Consider the following 12,358-nt stretch of genomic DNA (forward strand, 5'->3'; position numbering starts at 1 on the left):
TAACTTAGGGGTGTGGCTCTGGGGTTGCGTGCGTCCTAGGGTTGGAAAAACAGAATGTCCGCACTGCGCCTGTCAACCAAGCGCACTGTGTGCGTTTGCAGTGGCCGAGCAGGGGGTGGGAGGGGGGTCGTGATCCCCCTCCCCACCCCCCTGCGAGGCTGAGCCTGGAACGAGCCGGAGTAGGCCGCGATGCCGCATGCATAGGCGAGTCAGTCCCTCGCCCCCCTTGTCACACCCCGTGCGCCTGTCAACCAAGCTAGGGTGTGACGGGGGATTGTGCTGTGGTAGCCAAGAGAAAAGATTTGCCAAGTGGAGGAGGCGGTTTGACGCGGGCTAGCCGTGGTAGTGTTCTTATTGGCTGGAAAAAACAATCGTCTAAGCAAACTGCAATGCTTAATTGACAGCACATCTTCCGTCCCATACCGAACTGCACAGTGGATGCATTTTTTAGGTGGGAGGGTACTAGAGCTGTGTGCGAGTTTTGCGTCGTGGGGCTTGTTTGTTTTGGGCTGTGAGAATTTGTTGGGTCCGTTAGGGTGTAAGACGCATTCGGCCCAAGTCGGCCTGTACGGGTGTTTTCTCTTGCGTTGTGTGTGAGCGGTATCCTTTAGTCCCACCTCGCCCGCGGAGAGCGCGCTTGACCTGTTTATAAGCGCTGGTGAGGCAGCCCTATCAAACTCCTCTGGTTACTTCTTTGGGCGCTTATACACGGCGCTCGCTGCACTTATCTCCCAGACCTGTGGTCCCATGTGTGCCCGGCCCCATGCATCGTGACTCAGAACAACTCGCCTACTGTGGGCGCAGACCATTACGAGACTGGCTGGGGCCTGGTTGCACCTAGGTGGTCAATTTTTTTCGTATTTGAGGCATTTTTTTCTTTTGCAGTACATATATTTCGTGGTAGTACAAATGATGTCATTTGTACTGCTTGTACCAACATTGCGGACTGCACTGCGTGTACCAAGTCTGTGTGTTGTGCACTGCACGAAAGTGGTTGCAGCCCCTCTCGTTCTTCATTTAAGCATGTACTGCACTTCATGTATACACTTTGTGAACTGCCTTATATTTCTTTGATGAACTGCATTCACCTTTGTTTAGAATGGTCTGTGGATTATATTTTTTTAGAAATATTAATATTAATGGTCTTTTTCTATAATTACTCTTGTGGCCTGCATGTCAGACACATGTGTACTGCTTATGTTTACCATTGTGAATTGCATTCATCTTTCTTTTTTAGGTATGAGTTGTAGTCAGAGTACTTAATTTTTCTTGTTTAACGTTGTTTTTGAATATGTTTTGTATCTGTGTAGTATGTTTTGGTATCACACATTAGATTTTTCAAAGTTGTCTCGATACTTGTTCTAATACAAACTCACCAATCATTACCTAGTGCAACGACATTGTTTTTACAAAGAAACGTTCGATATGAAGCAACAGACATAATCAAAACCTAACAGACATGAAACAAGGAAGAACACAACCACTAAAGTAAAATGAAACTAAACATGCCCATGTTCATTTCTAGTTGCTGTATTGGATTACAGCCTTGTTCTTCTTCTTCGCTTCTTTTTCTCTTTTTGCCCTGTCTAGTCCCATTATAACATCGTAGATGATTCTTCATGACTCATATGTTGCGAATGCATCTATTGCTGCATACTTGATAAGCTTTTCTAGCAGCAGGCAAAATCCCCACAGAGTATGGTCCTCCTTGCGGTTAATTTTTTTCTTCATGTCATGGTAGTGAATATCTATCATCCTGCCGGCAACATCAGCCAAAGAGTCAAACTTCTTTTTATTGTATGGGTCTCTCCATTCCACCTGAATATCAATGTATTTGTCGGAGTTGATCTCCAAGCCAGATAGCTTCAGCTTGTTTTTGTCTCCTTCAATGGCGAATCCGGCGAAGGTGTATTCATCATTCATGAGGAATTTGCCTAGTTCCATTGGCCTGCAAGATGTTTGTATATACTGAATATAGTTTATTTTTTAGAACCACCAATGTTTTTTTGTTTTTTCTGAAACTGAAGTGCAATATGAATACCTGAATCTGTTGCAGTCAGTAGCTGCTAATACTTTGTACAGCATAACTAGTAAATCTCATAATAGATTCCATAAACAATGCATGTTTGTGCATGTTTGTATTCTTGAATTGAATTTCATACATGTTTTAGATAGTAATGGTGAAATTTTCTATTGTTCATGCAAATAATTTGTATTTGGTAAAACAAAATAAAACTGCGTGTATCTCTAGATCATCTAATTCAAGAATTGAACACATGAGTTACATGGAGCTAGATGAAAACTGTCAATGAATTCCTATGCCATGCTTTTTAAAATGAGAACCAAAGTTTAAATAATGGCAATTACGAGGAAGAAAATTTTAAATCAATATTGACAAGCAATAGTATAGATTGATAATTATTATGACCTGTCTTTAGTTGCAGAGATGTGGTGGACAAGGCATTCTTTTTCTACGCATAGCTGGAGCATTGCTGCCCATTGTGGCTTCACGTAGTGCGTGTACTCAACATCAAGGCCGACTAGTTTGATGGGCATTCCGTCGAGCTTCCTCCTAAACATGGACAACATCTTGTCCACGTCTTGACCCTTGCTTGTGCAAACGGCATGGAGCTTGTGGTTGTCGTGGAGGTCGACATCGTGGATCTCCCTGGTGTACCTGCGGCGCTGCTTGTACAGAGGTGCATCCACCATGACTCTCCTCTCCCCTCTCGCGTTTGTTCTGGAGAGAGAGGTTAGTGAAAGGAAGTGTGGAGAAGAAGATGCAATGGAGTTTTTGGGGGGGACGAAGCAGTTGTGTTTTCTCCTCTGCTCTCCGTGACAAGACGTGGGAGTGGTGGAGCGGGGTGGTAGCGTGGTGGGGCTGTGTTTTCAGTTACGTGGCAACTTCAGAGAGGTTCTGTTATGAGGAGGCTGTCTTAGTGCGTTGGAAATCCGGAACGTCGTCGCCTCTTTTTTCATGACAAGTTCAGGTATGCACGCAACTGTTAGAAAATGTGATGATTGTGTTTTCGGTGAATTTTCCTAGTAAGTGCACTTCTTCGCTATCATGACAGAACTGCCTATGTCCACATAGTGTACTACATGCATGTGACGCCCGGATAATTAAGCTACAGCAACCCTCTGCTAATGATGACATGTCACTTCGATTACTGTTGCAAATCTCACGTTAGTTCGAAACCCGTTCAAATTCAAATTCAAAATCAAGCAAACAATAAAACTTTTCAAATATTAAAACTAAAATGTTCGGAGTGAACCAAATACTGCATAGGAAATTATGGTGGAGAAACCACACCTTTTTTAAATAATTAAATACAATAAGATGAATAAAACCCTAGCAAAAACTATTATTTAAATGCTCTTAAATTAATAACAAATACACACTACTTTAATTAATGTGCCAAGTTATTTGTGGAAGCGGAATGCTTAGTAATACTAATTTAGAGACTATTGTTGTATTTTATTTAAACTAAAGCAATTAAAGGTTGGAAGAAGACATAAAAAAATAAACAAAACAACAACAACAACAACAACAACAACAAGAAGAAGATAAAAGCAGGCAACCCCCCTCCCACTAGGCCACGACCCAGCTGGCCTCTAGGCCAATCAGGCCGGCCCAGCTGGCCCCCACGCCCCCCTCCTTATCTCCATCCCGGGGGCAAACCCTAGCCCACGACCACCACTCGCTCCCCCCACTCCCCCGCACGATCCCCTCTCCTCCCTTGCTCCCCCTCGATCCGGATCGGGCTCCGACCCCGGGGCCCCGCTGCCCACCTCGCCGTCGGCGTTCCCCGACGCCGCTCGTCGTCTCCGGCGCCGCCCCGCCCTTGCCGCCTCGACCCCGTCGCTCGCCTCCCCGTCCTCACCCCCTCCCCGATCCAGAACTGGATCGGGGCACGACATCGACGCCGCCGCCTCGTCGGAATGCTCCCTCGCCAGACTGCCTCCCCTGCGTGCGTCGTCCCCATCCCCCACCTCGAGCACCACTGCCTTGTCCCCTACGACCCGCCAAGAGGACCCCTCCTCTCCCCCTTTCCCTCTGTCGCCGGCGCCGTTCGCGACGCCCCGGCCTTCTCTACCGCGCGCATGCACGTGTCGCGCTCGTTGTGGCCCTACTCGGCGTCCTTGCCTCCACCCGCGCCCACGAGCGCTTGCGCTCATCGCGCTCACCGCGGCCTTCTCCCGCTCGCCCCCGCCTACACGCCGACCAGCTCCCGCCGCCTCTACTCGCTCGCGCCGGCCCCGCCCGCTGCCTCGTTCTGCACTGCTGCTGACGCCGAGGTCGCCGCTGCTCACCTTGCCTGGCCATCGGCGCCCCTGCACCTCACCTCGAGCCCCTGCTGCAGCCCTACCGTGCGCTCATGCGCGCCCGCCCACACGGGGCCGTGCCCGCCACCGCTCGCTCATCGGCCGGCCCGTGCTGGCCTCGCCCACGCCGGCCTGGCGACTTGCCAGGTCCGCCGCCCTCCCCCGCGCCCCTGGGCATGCGCCCACTCGGGCTGCGCTCAGCGCCCGCACCCGCGGTGCCTGTTCGGGCGGCGCCCGCAGTACCGAACCCACTATGGCCTCGGGCCAATGACATGTGGGGCCCCGCCCCAAAACGTTTTTTAAAGAAAAATAAAATAAAATAAAAATGAATTAATAATTAATTAATTAATTAATTAATTAGTGAATTAATTAAGTTAATTAATTCTGTTTAATTAATCTAATTAACTAGTTAGTTTAATTAAACAGTAATTAGATTAGCTAAATCCTAATTAAACCAAACAGAGTATGACAGGTGCGTCCCACATGTCAGTTTGACCCAGTCAACGCCCTGTTGACTGCTGACTTCATGCTGACGTCATGATGATGTCAGCATACACTATTCTGGATAATGTTGATTTATAATAATTAAATAAATTCTAAAAATGATAAAATCCTTTTAAAATTAATATAAAATAAACCGTAGCTCGGATGGAAAAACTTTGTACATGAAAGTTGCTCAAAACGACGAGACGAATCCGGATACGCAACCCGTTCGCCCGCCACACATCCCTAGCATAGCAAACGCGCAACTTTCCCCCTCCAGTTCATCTGTCCGAAAATGCGAAACACCGGGAATACTTTCCCGGATGTTTCCCCCTTCGCTGGTACCACCTCCTACCGCGTTAGGGCACACCTAGCACTGCACATTGTCATGTCTTCCATCGTCATGCTTATGTTTGCATTATATTTATTGTTTCTTCCCCCTCTTCTCTCGTTAGACACCGAGACCGATGCCGCAGCTACCCGGTACGACTACGGTGTTGACGACCCCTTCTTGCCAGAGCAACCAGGCAAGCCCCCCTCCCCTGATCACCAGATATCGCCTATTCCTTCTCTCTACTGCTTGCATTAGAGTAGTGTAGTATGTTACTGCTTTCGGTTAATCCTATTCTGTTGCATAGCCTGTCATTGTTGCTACAATTGTTGATACCTTTACCTACTATCATAATGCTTAGTATAGGATGCTAGTGTTCCATCAGTGGCCCTACACTCTTGTCCGTCTGCCATGCTATACTACTGGGTCGTGATCACTTCGGGAGGTGATCACAGCATATGCTATATACTTTATACTGTTACCTTACTTATGATACTGTTCGGAGATGGGGGCTGAAGGGGCAGGTGGCTCCATCCCGGTAGAGGTGGGCCTGGGTTCCCAACGGCCCCCGACTGTTACTTTGTGGCGGAGCGACAGGGCAGGTTGAGTCCACCTAGGAGAGAGGTGGGCCTGGCCCTGGTCGACTTCGTGGATACTTCAATTAACACGCTTAACGAGATCTTGGTATTTGATCTAAGTCTGGCCACTGGCCTATACGCACTAACCAACTACGCGGGAACAGTTATGGGCACTCGATGTCGTGGTATCAGCCGAAGCCTTCTTGACGTCAGCGACTGAGCGGCGCATGCCGGATTGGACTGGAACGCCTGCTCTTGTATTAGGGAGGCTAGGTCTGCTTACCGGCCGCGTACGCAACGTGCATGTGCGCAATGGGCGATGGGCCCAGACCCCTGCGCGCATAGGAGTTAGACTGGCATGTTGACCTCTCTGTTGTGCCTAGGTGGGGCTGCGACGTGTTCATCTTCCGAGGCCGGGCATGACCTAGGAAAGTGTGTCCGGCCAAAGGGGATTGAGCGTGTTGGGTAATGTGGTGCACCCCTGCAGGGAAGTTTATCTATTCGAATAGCCGTGTCCCTCGGTAAAAGGACGACCCAGAGTTGTACCTTGACCTTATGACAACTAGAACCGGATACTTAATAAAACACACCCTTCCTAGTGCCAGATACAACCCGGTGATCGCTCTCTCACAGGTCAACGAGGAGAGGATCGTCGGGTAGGATTATGCTATGCGATGATACTTGGTGAACTTACCATCTACTCTCTTCTACATGCTGCAAGATGGAGGCTGCCAGAAGCGTAGTCTTCGACAGGACTGGCTATCCCCCTCTTACTCTGGCATTCTGCAGTTCAGTCCACCGATATTGCCCCTTTACACAAATACCCATGCATATGTAGTGTAGATCATTGCTTGCGAGTACTTTGGATGAGTACTCACGGTTGCTTTTCTTCCTCTTTTCCCCCTTTCCATTCTACCTGGTTGTCGCAACCAGATGCTGGAGCCCAGGAGCCAGACGCCACCGTCGACGATGACTCCTACTACACCGGAGGTGCCTACTACTACGTGCAGGCCGCTGACGACGACCAGAATTAGTTTAGGAGGATCCCAGGCAAGAGACCTGCGCCTCTTTCGATCTGTATCCCAGTTTGTGCTAGCCATCTTATGGCAACTTGTTTAACTTATGTTTGTACTCTGATATTGTTGCTTCCGCTGACTCGTCTATGATCGAGCACTTGTATTCGAGCCCTCGAGGCCCCTGGCTTGTATTATGATGCTTGTATGACTTATGTTATTTTTAGAGTTGTGTTATGATATCTTCCCGTGAGTCCTTGATCTTGATCGTACACGTTTGCGTGTATGATTAGTGTACGATTGAATCGGGGGCGTCACAAGTTGGTATCAGATCCGACTACTTGTAGGAATCCCCCTTCCACACTCCTTGGCCGAAGTCGAGTCTAGTCGATGAAAACTGTTTTACTAACATGGCTGTGCGGCCCATGGGCCCACGTCGCCATTGGGTGGTATTAGAATCTTTTACTCCTCGTCTATACTCTGGGACTCTTATCTCTCTTCTATTCGGGTTAAATGATTTTACTAAATCTGACTCTAGGTTCTCGTAACTACTTTCTTCCGGAGAGCCCCTTATAAAAGATGATCGCCTACTGTGCCAGAATATTTTGAAGATATTCTACGATGTTCTCTCGAGACACTTGTGCCCACCGCCTTTGCAAATTCCCTACCATTGTATATCCATTATGGATAACTGCATACACCTGCCATTCTTACATTCAATCCCATTGATCTTGTTACTACAATATGCCACGAACTGCTCTCCGTTGTTCCGAGAATCCTTTGAGCTTACTGCCTTGCCATTCCTTGTCACCTGAATATACCTACAAATTAATCCTCACACACACACACACGGAGGATTTGTTTCTCCCCAGTTGTTCATGTGTTTCACCAAAGCCTTCGAAATACTATTTGATCTTTCAAAAATCCTCAGCAACCTGTTGTTCTTGAAATTCTTACTTGCTTACATTATGGTTAATCCCATAAGTATAGTAATCTTATTGGCATCCTTTGTCACTATCATTTTTGTCCATTGATTCAATAAGTCGTGAATGTTCACAATCATCAGTTGAATCCTAGGATTATCCTTCTGGCTCAGACGTCATTTGGATATGAGCTGGTTCTTACCAATCAATGCCTTGATCGGTTGTGCTTCTAAGTCTATTGAACTTGTTCATTTTTTACCAGAACGATTGCTTCTGATCCCTTGATTTCAAAATCATAAATTTCTATGCATTGAGCTTTAAATTAGTTAGTTGTTTCTATAATCTGATGCCTTTGCATTCCTTCTTCCTCTGATTGAGTACCAATACTCACATCAGCCCTGTTGTGGGCCACCATACCCATTGCCAGGTTATTATCCGACAGTGTCCTTCATAATTAAAGTTCTTGTGAGTTCTTTACCTGATACATAATGCCTTTGGTAAATTGTATCCTCTACTTTTGTCAACCATGCTCTACTTTTGAACTTGTGTTAATTACTCCCAATAGTTTGTGGTATATGTTCCTAAGATGCCTCTATGGGTTGAACCTATGCCTTCCTTAATATGTGTGAACTCGAAAGTTTTCACGAGTCATACTCTTCTGGTATTTTGCCAGATAAAATTTCAACACTACAACTTCTTCGAAAGTGAGAAGTGAATGAAAGGTTATGCTTTGGAGAAGTGGGAGTCAACCTTGAACTTCGTGTTCATGCCCATGGACACGATGTAGATCCTATCATGGAAGCTTCTTGTAATAATAATTGTTTCCTTGATATGATATCCTTTGGTATCGGTGAATTGATCCTTTGCAATTGTGGTTCCGACCATATGTTCTTCTTTGATCCCATTTCTCGGGCAAGTTAAAGTACTTGTCTTCTGTAGATCAATACATCTCCGCAACCTCTATTTTGATCTTCCTTCGAGTATTACCCTCCGGTATATCGAGAATATCAAAGAACTCTGTCGCTTCCTATGACTCTACATCTAGTATTGCTTATCACCGATTTCAGATTCCCCCCAGATTTTGAGTTATTAGTCACTCGAGAACACCGATAAGTGAATCGATTCCACACGTCGATTCAATAACTCCAAGTAATTTTCGTTGCTTACAAGTTTAATAATCCTTCAAGTTATCCCAAGCCTGATCGGCTATATCATTATCGTGCTAATTTTAACTGTGCTACCTGGTCCTTATTCCAGGAGCATAACTTTCTACAGTGAGCTAAGCTTACGTCGATCTTCCTCATCTTATCGTTCCACCTCGAACATCAAGCTTGATTCTGAGTTTCTGTCGTATCCGTGGATCCAATAATCTCCCGCTGCATCAATCCTTTTGCCTGATGCAGTCGTTGTTCGATTGCTTCTTCGTGGAGCCTCTCGACAGAAATTGTCGTGATCATCATCAATGTTTTGAGCTCCTCCAGGATATCAATCAAATAAATGATGAGAGATATCATCCTTACCCCTCGATAATTTGGGTTATCATTGACAACATTATTGCCTTCCCTCCAACACAAACTTGTTCGTGTTCTGTGTTACACCTTGAGTTTCTTGCTATCCAGCATTTGTTCTTCTTTACCTTGGAGTATTACCATCTTTTATGTCAAGAATGTTGTGAGAATTTCACCACCTCTTAAAAATTCTTGATATAGTAATACTTCTCGTCATCTCCGTTCATTTCTTGGTCCCCATGTTGTTCCAACCGGAATACTGACAATTGAACTATGATGAGTGAATTCAAAACTTCTAGCAACCATATTGCTTTGAAGTGAATGGCTGATAGTTCATTCTAAGTCTTTTGATTATCAAATCACCATTCTAACATTGATCGTGCTACTTAGTCCATACTTCTAGGTGCACTTTCCATCAATGTTTAATTGTGGATGTTTTTCCTCAAGCATACATCATTATATCATTTGATCTGACATATGTTATCTCCTTGTTCACGTAATTATGGAAATCCATCTTTTGGAAATCTCGATGAATTGTCGCTGAGTCCATCTGACATTTCCTCACCCTCTCCTTGGTTTAGTGATGAACCCTTATTTTGGAAGTTCGCTTCCATAGTTCATTTCCCGAGAATCTTACAATGCTATCTCGTCAATTTGTGTCGCACCTTTTCTTCTCAGGCATCATGAGTCTGAGGTATCCTAACGCCAATCAGATCTGAATCTCGGTTAGATATGGTGGTTCGAGCATCTTCCAAGAGTCATAACATTGGTATCTATATAGCCCGGTAAGGTGATGTCATACCTAGCACACCTGGCCGGAGGACCCATTGTTATAGTTCTTCCTTTTAGCAATGTTAACCATTCTTCCAAGAGGAAATCGAAAGACTTATTCTATAAGTTGTTCCTGATGAACCAATTGAGTATCCAAAGTCTGACCTTTGCTTGAAGACCATGTCAATGCTATCTCGAAGCATGTCTGTGGTACTCTGATCATCGATAAGAACATTTGAAGCGCCGTGCTAAATTTCCTTTATCAATTATTCAAACACCGTTGTTTGGGTAATGTCATGAACTTCCTCTTCCCTAACCTAAATGGTTTTCTACGTTATATCCTGTCATGGATATCATGCTCTGCTTGTCCATGGGAAGGATATACCCCTGAAATATGTGTTTAAACACATTTTTCTTTCCATTGTTCTGATTAAATGTGATAGACATTTTCCCTTTCCATTGGTTTGTTTAAACCCTTTCTATGATCTATATGATATAAGCAGTAATAATTCCCTTCTTGTGCAAACATCTCGGTGTACAACTCTGTCAGTAAGAGCCTGTTACTATTGTTGATGACATTCCGGTAACCACTGATGGACGAGAACTTTGCCTATTGGTCCGCCTCGTTTCAACGAGCAGGAAAATGGTTCTCTTCGTCCCTCGCCCTAGGTACCAACGTTGTTGCCAACAAAACTGACAGGCTATCCTCTGACATATTTTGCTATCTTGACCATGCAAATGTTAGCGCCTTCCTGCTTTTAACCCACATGGTGGGCCCATAACCCACAGTTCCACAGGATTGAAACCTGACTTTCCTATACACCCCCTGTTTGCAAGTTATTCCTCGCGCATGGCCTCATATGTAATTCATGAGCCACCTTCCAAGATATCATCAATTCTGGTATCAGACACAAAACTTATTCCCATTGCTCTGGACCCCTTTTACACTTTGTTTCAGGCATCGAACAATTGCCTACCCGCTTGAAACTTCTCATGGTACCTTCTTACTTTGCTCTCAATATTTTCTTAAGTTTCAGTTCGAGAGTTACTTTCCGCCACCTTCCCCGATGTTAGCTACCAGATAGTCAACCTTGCAGAGGTCCGTTCTCCCGGAATACCCCCTTTATTCTTTCGTAAGTACGACGGAGTTCCCGAAGAAAGGATGACGGCTTTGTCATGATGGCCTGAAGCAGAGGAATGAAGACGTAAATGTAATGGATCGACCTCTTCGAGAAGAGCAACCAACACCGAGAAGACCCGTTAGAATTTCATAACCAAATCCCTTCCCCCTTACTCTACCTCTTAAATCTCGGGACGAGATTTCTTGTAGTGGAGGAGAATTGTGACGCCCGGATAATTAAGCTACAGCAACCCTCTGCTAATGCTGCCATGTCACTTCGATTACTGTTGCTAATCTCGCGTTAGTTCGAAGCCCGTTCAAATTCAAATTCAAAATCAAGCAAACAATAAAACTTTTCAAATATTAAAACTAAAATGTTTGGAGTGAACCAAATATTGCATAGGAAATTATGATGGAGAAACCACACATTTTTAAAATAATTAAATACTATAAGATGAATAAAACCCTAGCAAAAAATATTATTTAAATGCTCCTAAATTAATAAACAAATACACACTACTTTAAGTAATGTGCCAAGTTATTTGTGGAAGTGGAATGCTTAGTAATACTAATTTAGAGACTATTGTTGTATTTTATTTAAACTAAAGCAATTAAAGGTTAGAAGAAGACATAAAAGGAAAATAAACAAAATAACAACAACAAGATAAAAGCACGCAACCCCCCTCCCACTAGGCCACGACCCAGCTGGCCCCCACGCCCCCCTCCTTATCTCCATCCCGGGGGCAAACCCTAGTCCACGACCACCACTCGCCCCCCCACTCCCCCGCACGATACCCTCTCCTCCCTCACTCCCCCTCGATCCGGATCGGGCTCCGACCCTGGGGCCCCACTGCCCGCCTCGCCATCGGCGTTCCCCGACGCCGCTCGTCATCTCCGGCGCCGCCCCGCCCTTGCCGCCTCGACCCCGTCGCTCGCCTCCCCGTCCTCACCCCCTCCCCGATCCAGAACTGGATCGGGGCACGACATCGACGCCGCCGCCTGGACCACGTCGAAGCCGCCTCGTTGGAACGCTCCCTTGCCGGACTGCCTCCCCTGCATGCGTCGTCCCCGCCCCCCACCTCGAGCACCACTGCCTTGTCCCCTACGACCCGCCGTGAGGACCCCTCCTCTCCCCCTTTCCCTCTGTCGCCGGCGCCGTTCGCAACGCCCCGGCCTTCTCTACTGCGCGCACGCACGCGTCGCGCTCGCCGTGGCCCTACTCGGCGTCCTTGCCTCCACCCGCGCCCGCGAGCGCTTGCGCTCGTCGCGCTCACCGCGGCCTTCTCCCACTCGCCCCCACCTACA

The 12,358-nt window shown here is 46.3% G+C and overlaps 1 protein-coding gene across 1 annotated transcript; it reads right to left on the minus strand.

Annotated features, from left to right (window-relative positions):
- Positions 1-1,617: 1,617 nt before the first annotated feature.
- Positions 1,618-2,712, minus strand: LOC109738442 (uncharacterized). The gene is made up of 2 exons (XM_020297543.1): positions 2,429-2,712; positions 1,618-1,948 (listed from the first exon to the last, which is right to left on the minus strand). The coding sequence occupies exons 1-2, from the start codon at positions 2,710-2,712 to the stop codon at positions 1,618-1,620; spliced, it is 615 nt and encodes a 204-aa protein (XP_020153132.1).
- Positions 2,713-12,358: the final 9,646 nt, after the last annotated feature.

The sequence above is a fragment of the Aegilops tauschii genome, chromosome 3 (assembly GCF_002575655.3).
Source record: "Aegilops tauschii subsp. strangulata cultivar AL8/78 chromosome 3, Aet v6.0, whole genome shotgun sequence".
In the NCBI taxonomy this organism is placed as follows: Eukaryota; Viridiplantae; Streptophyta; class Magnoliopsida; order Poales; family Poaceae; genus Aegilops; species Aegilops tauschii.

Coding starts and splice junctions, on each gene's coding strand:
- LOC109738442 (XM_020297543.1), bottom strand. CDS start 2,712: ATGGTGGATGCACCTCTGTACAAGCAGCGCCGCAGGTACACCAGGGAG. Junction 1,949..2,428: donor ATCTCTGCAACTAAAGACAG/GTCATAATAATT, acceptor AACATCTTGCAG/GCCAATGGAACTAGGCAAAT.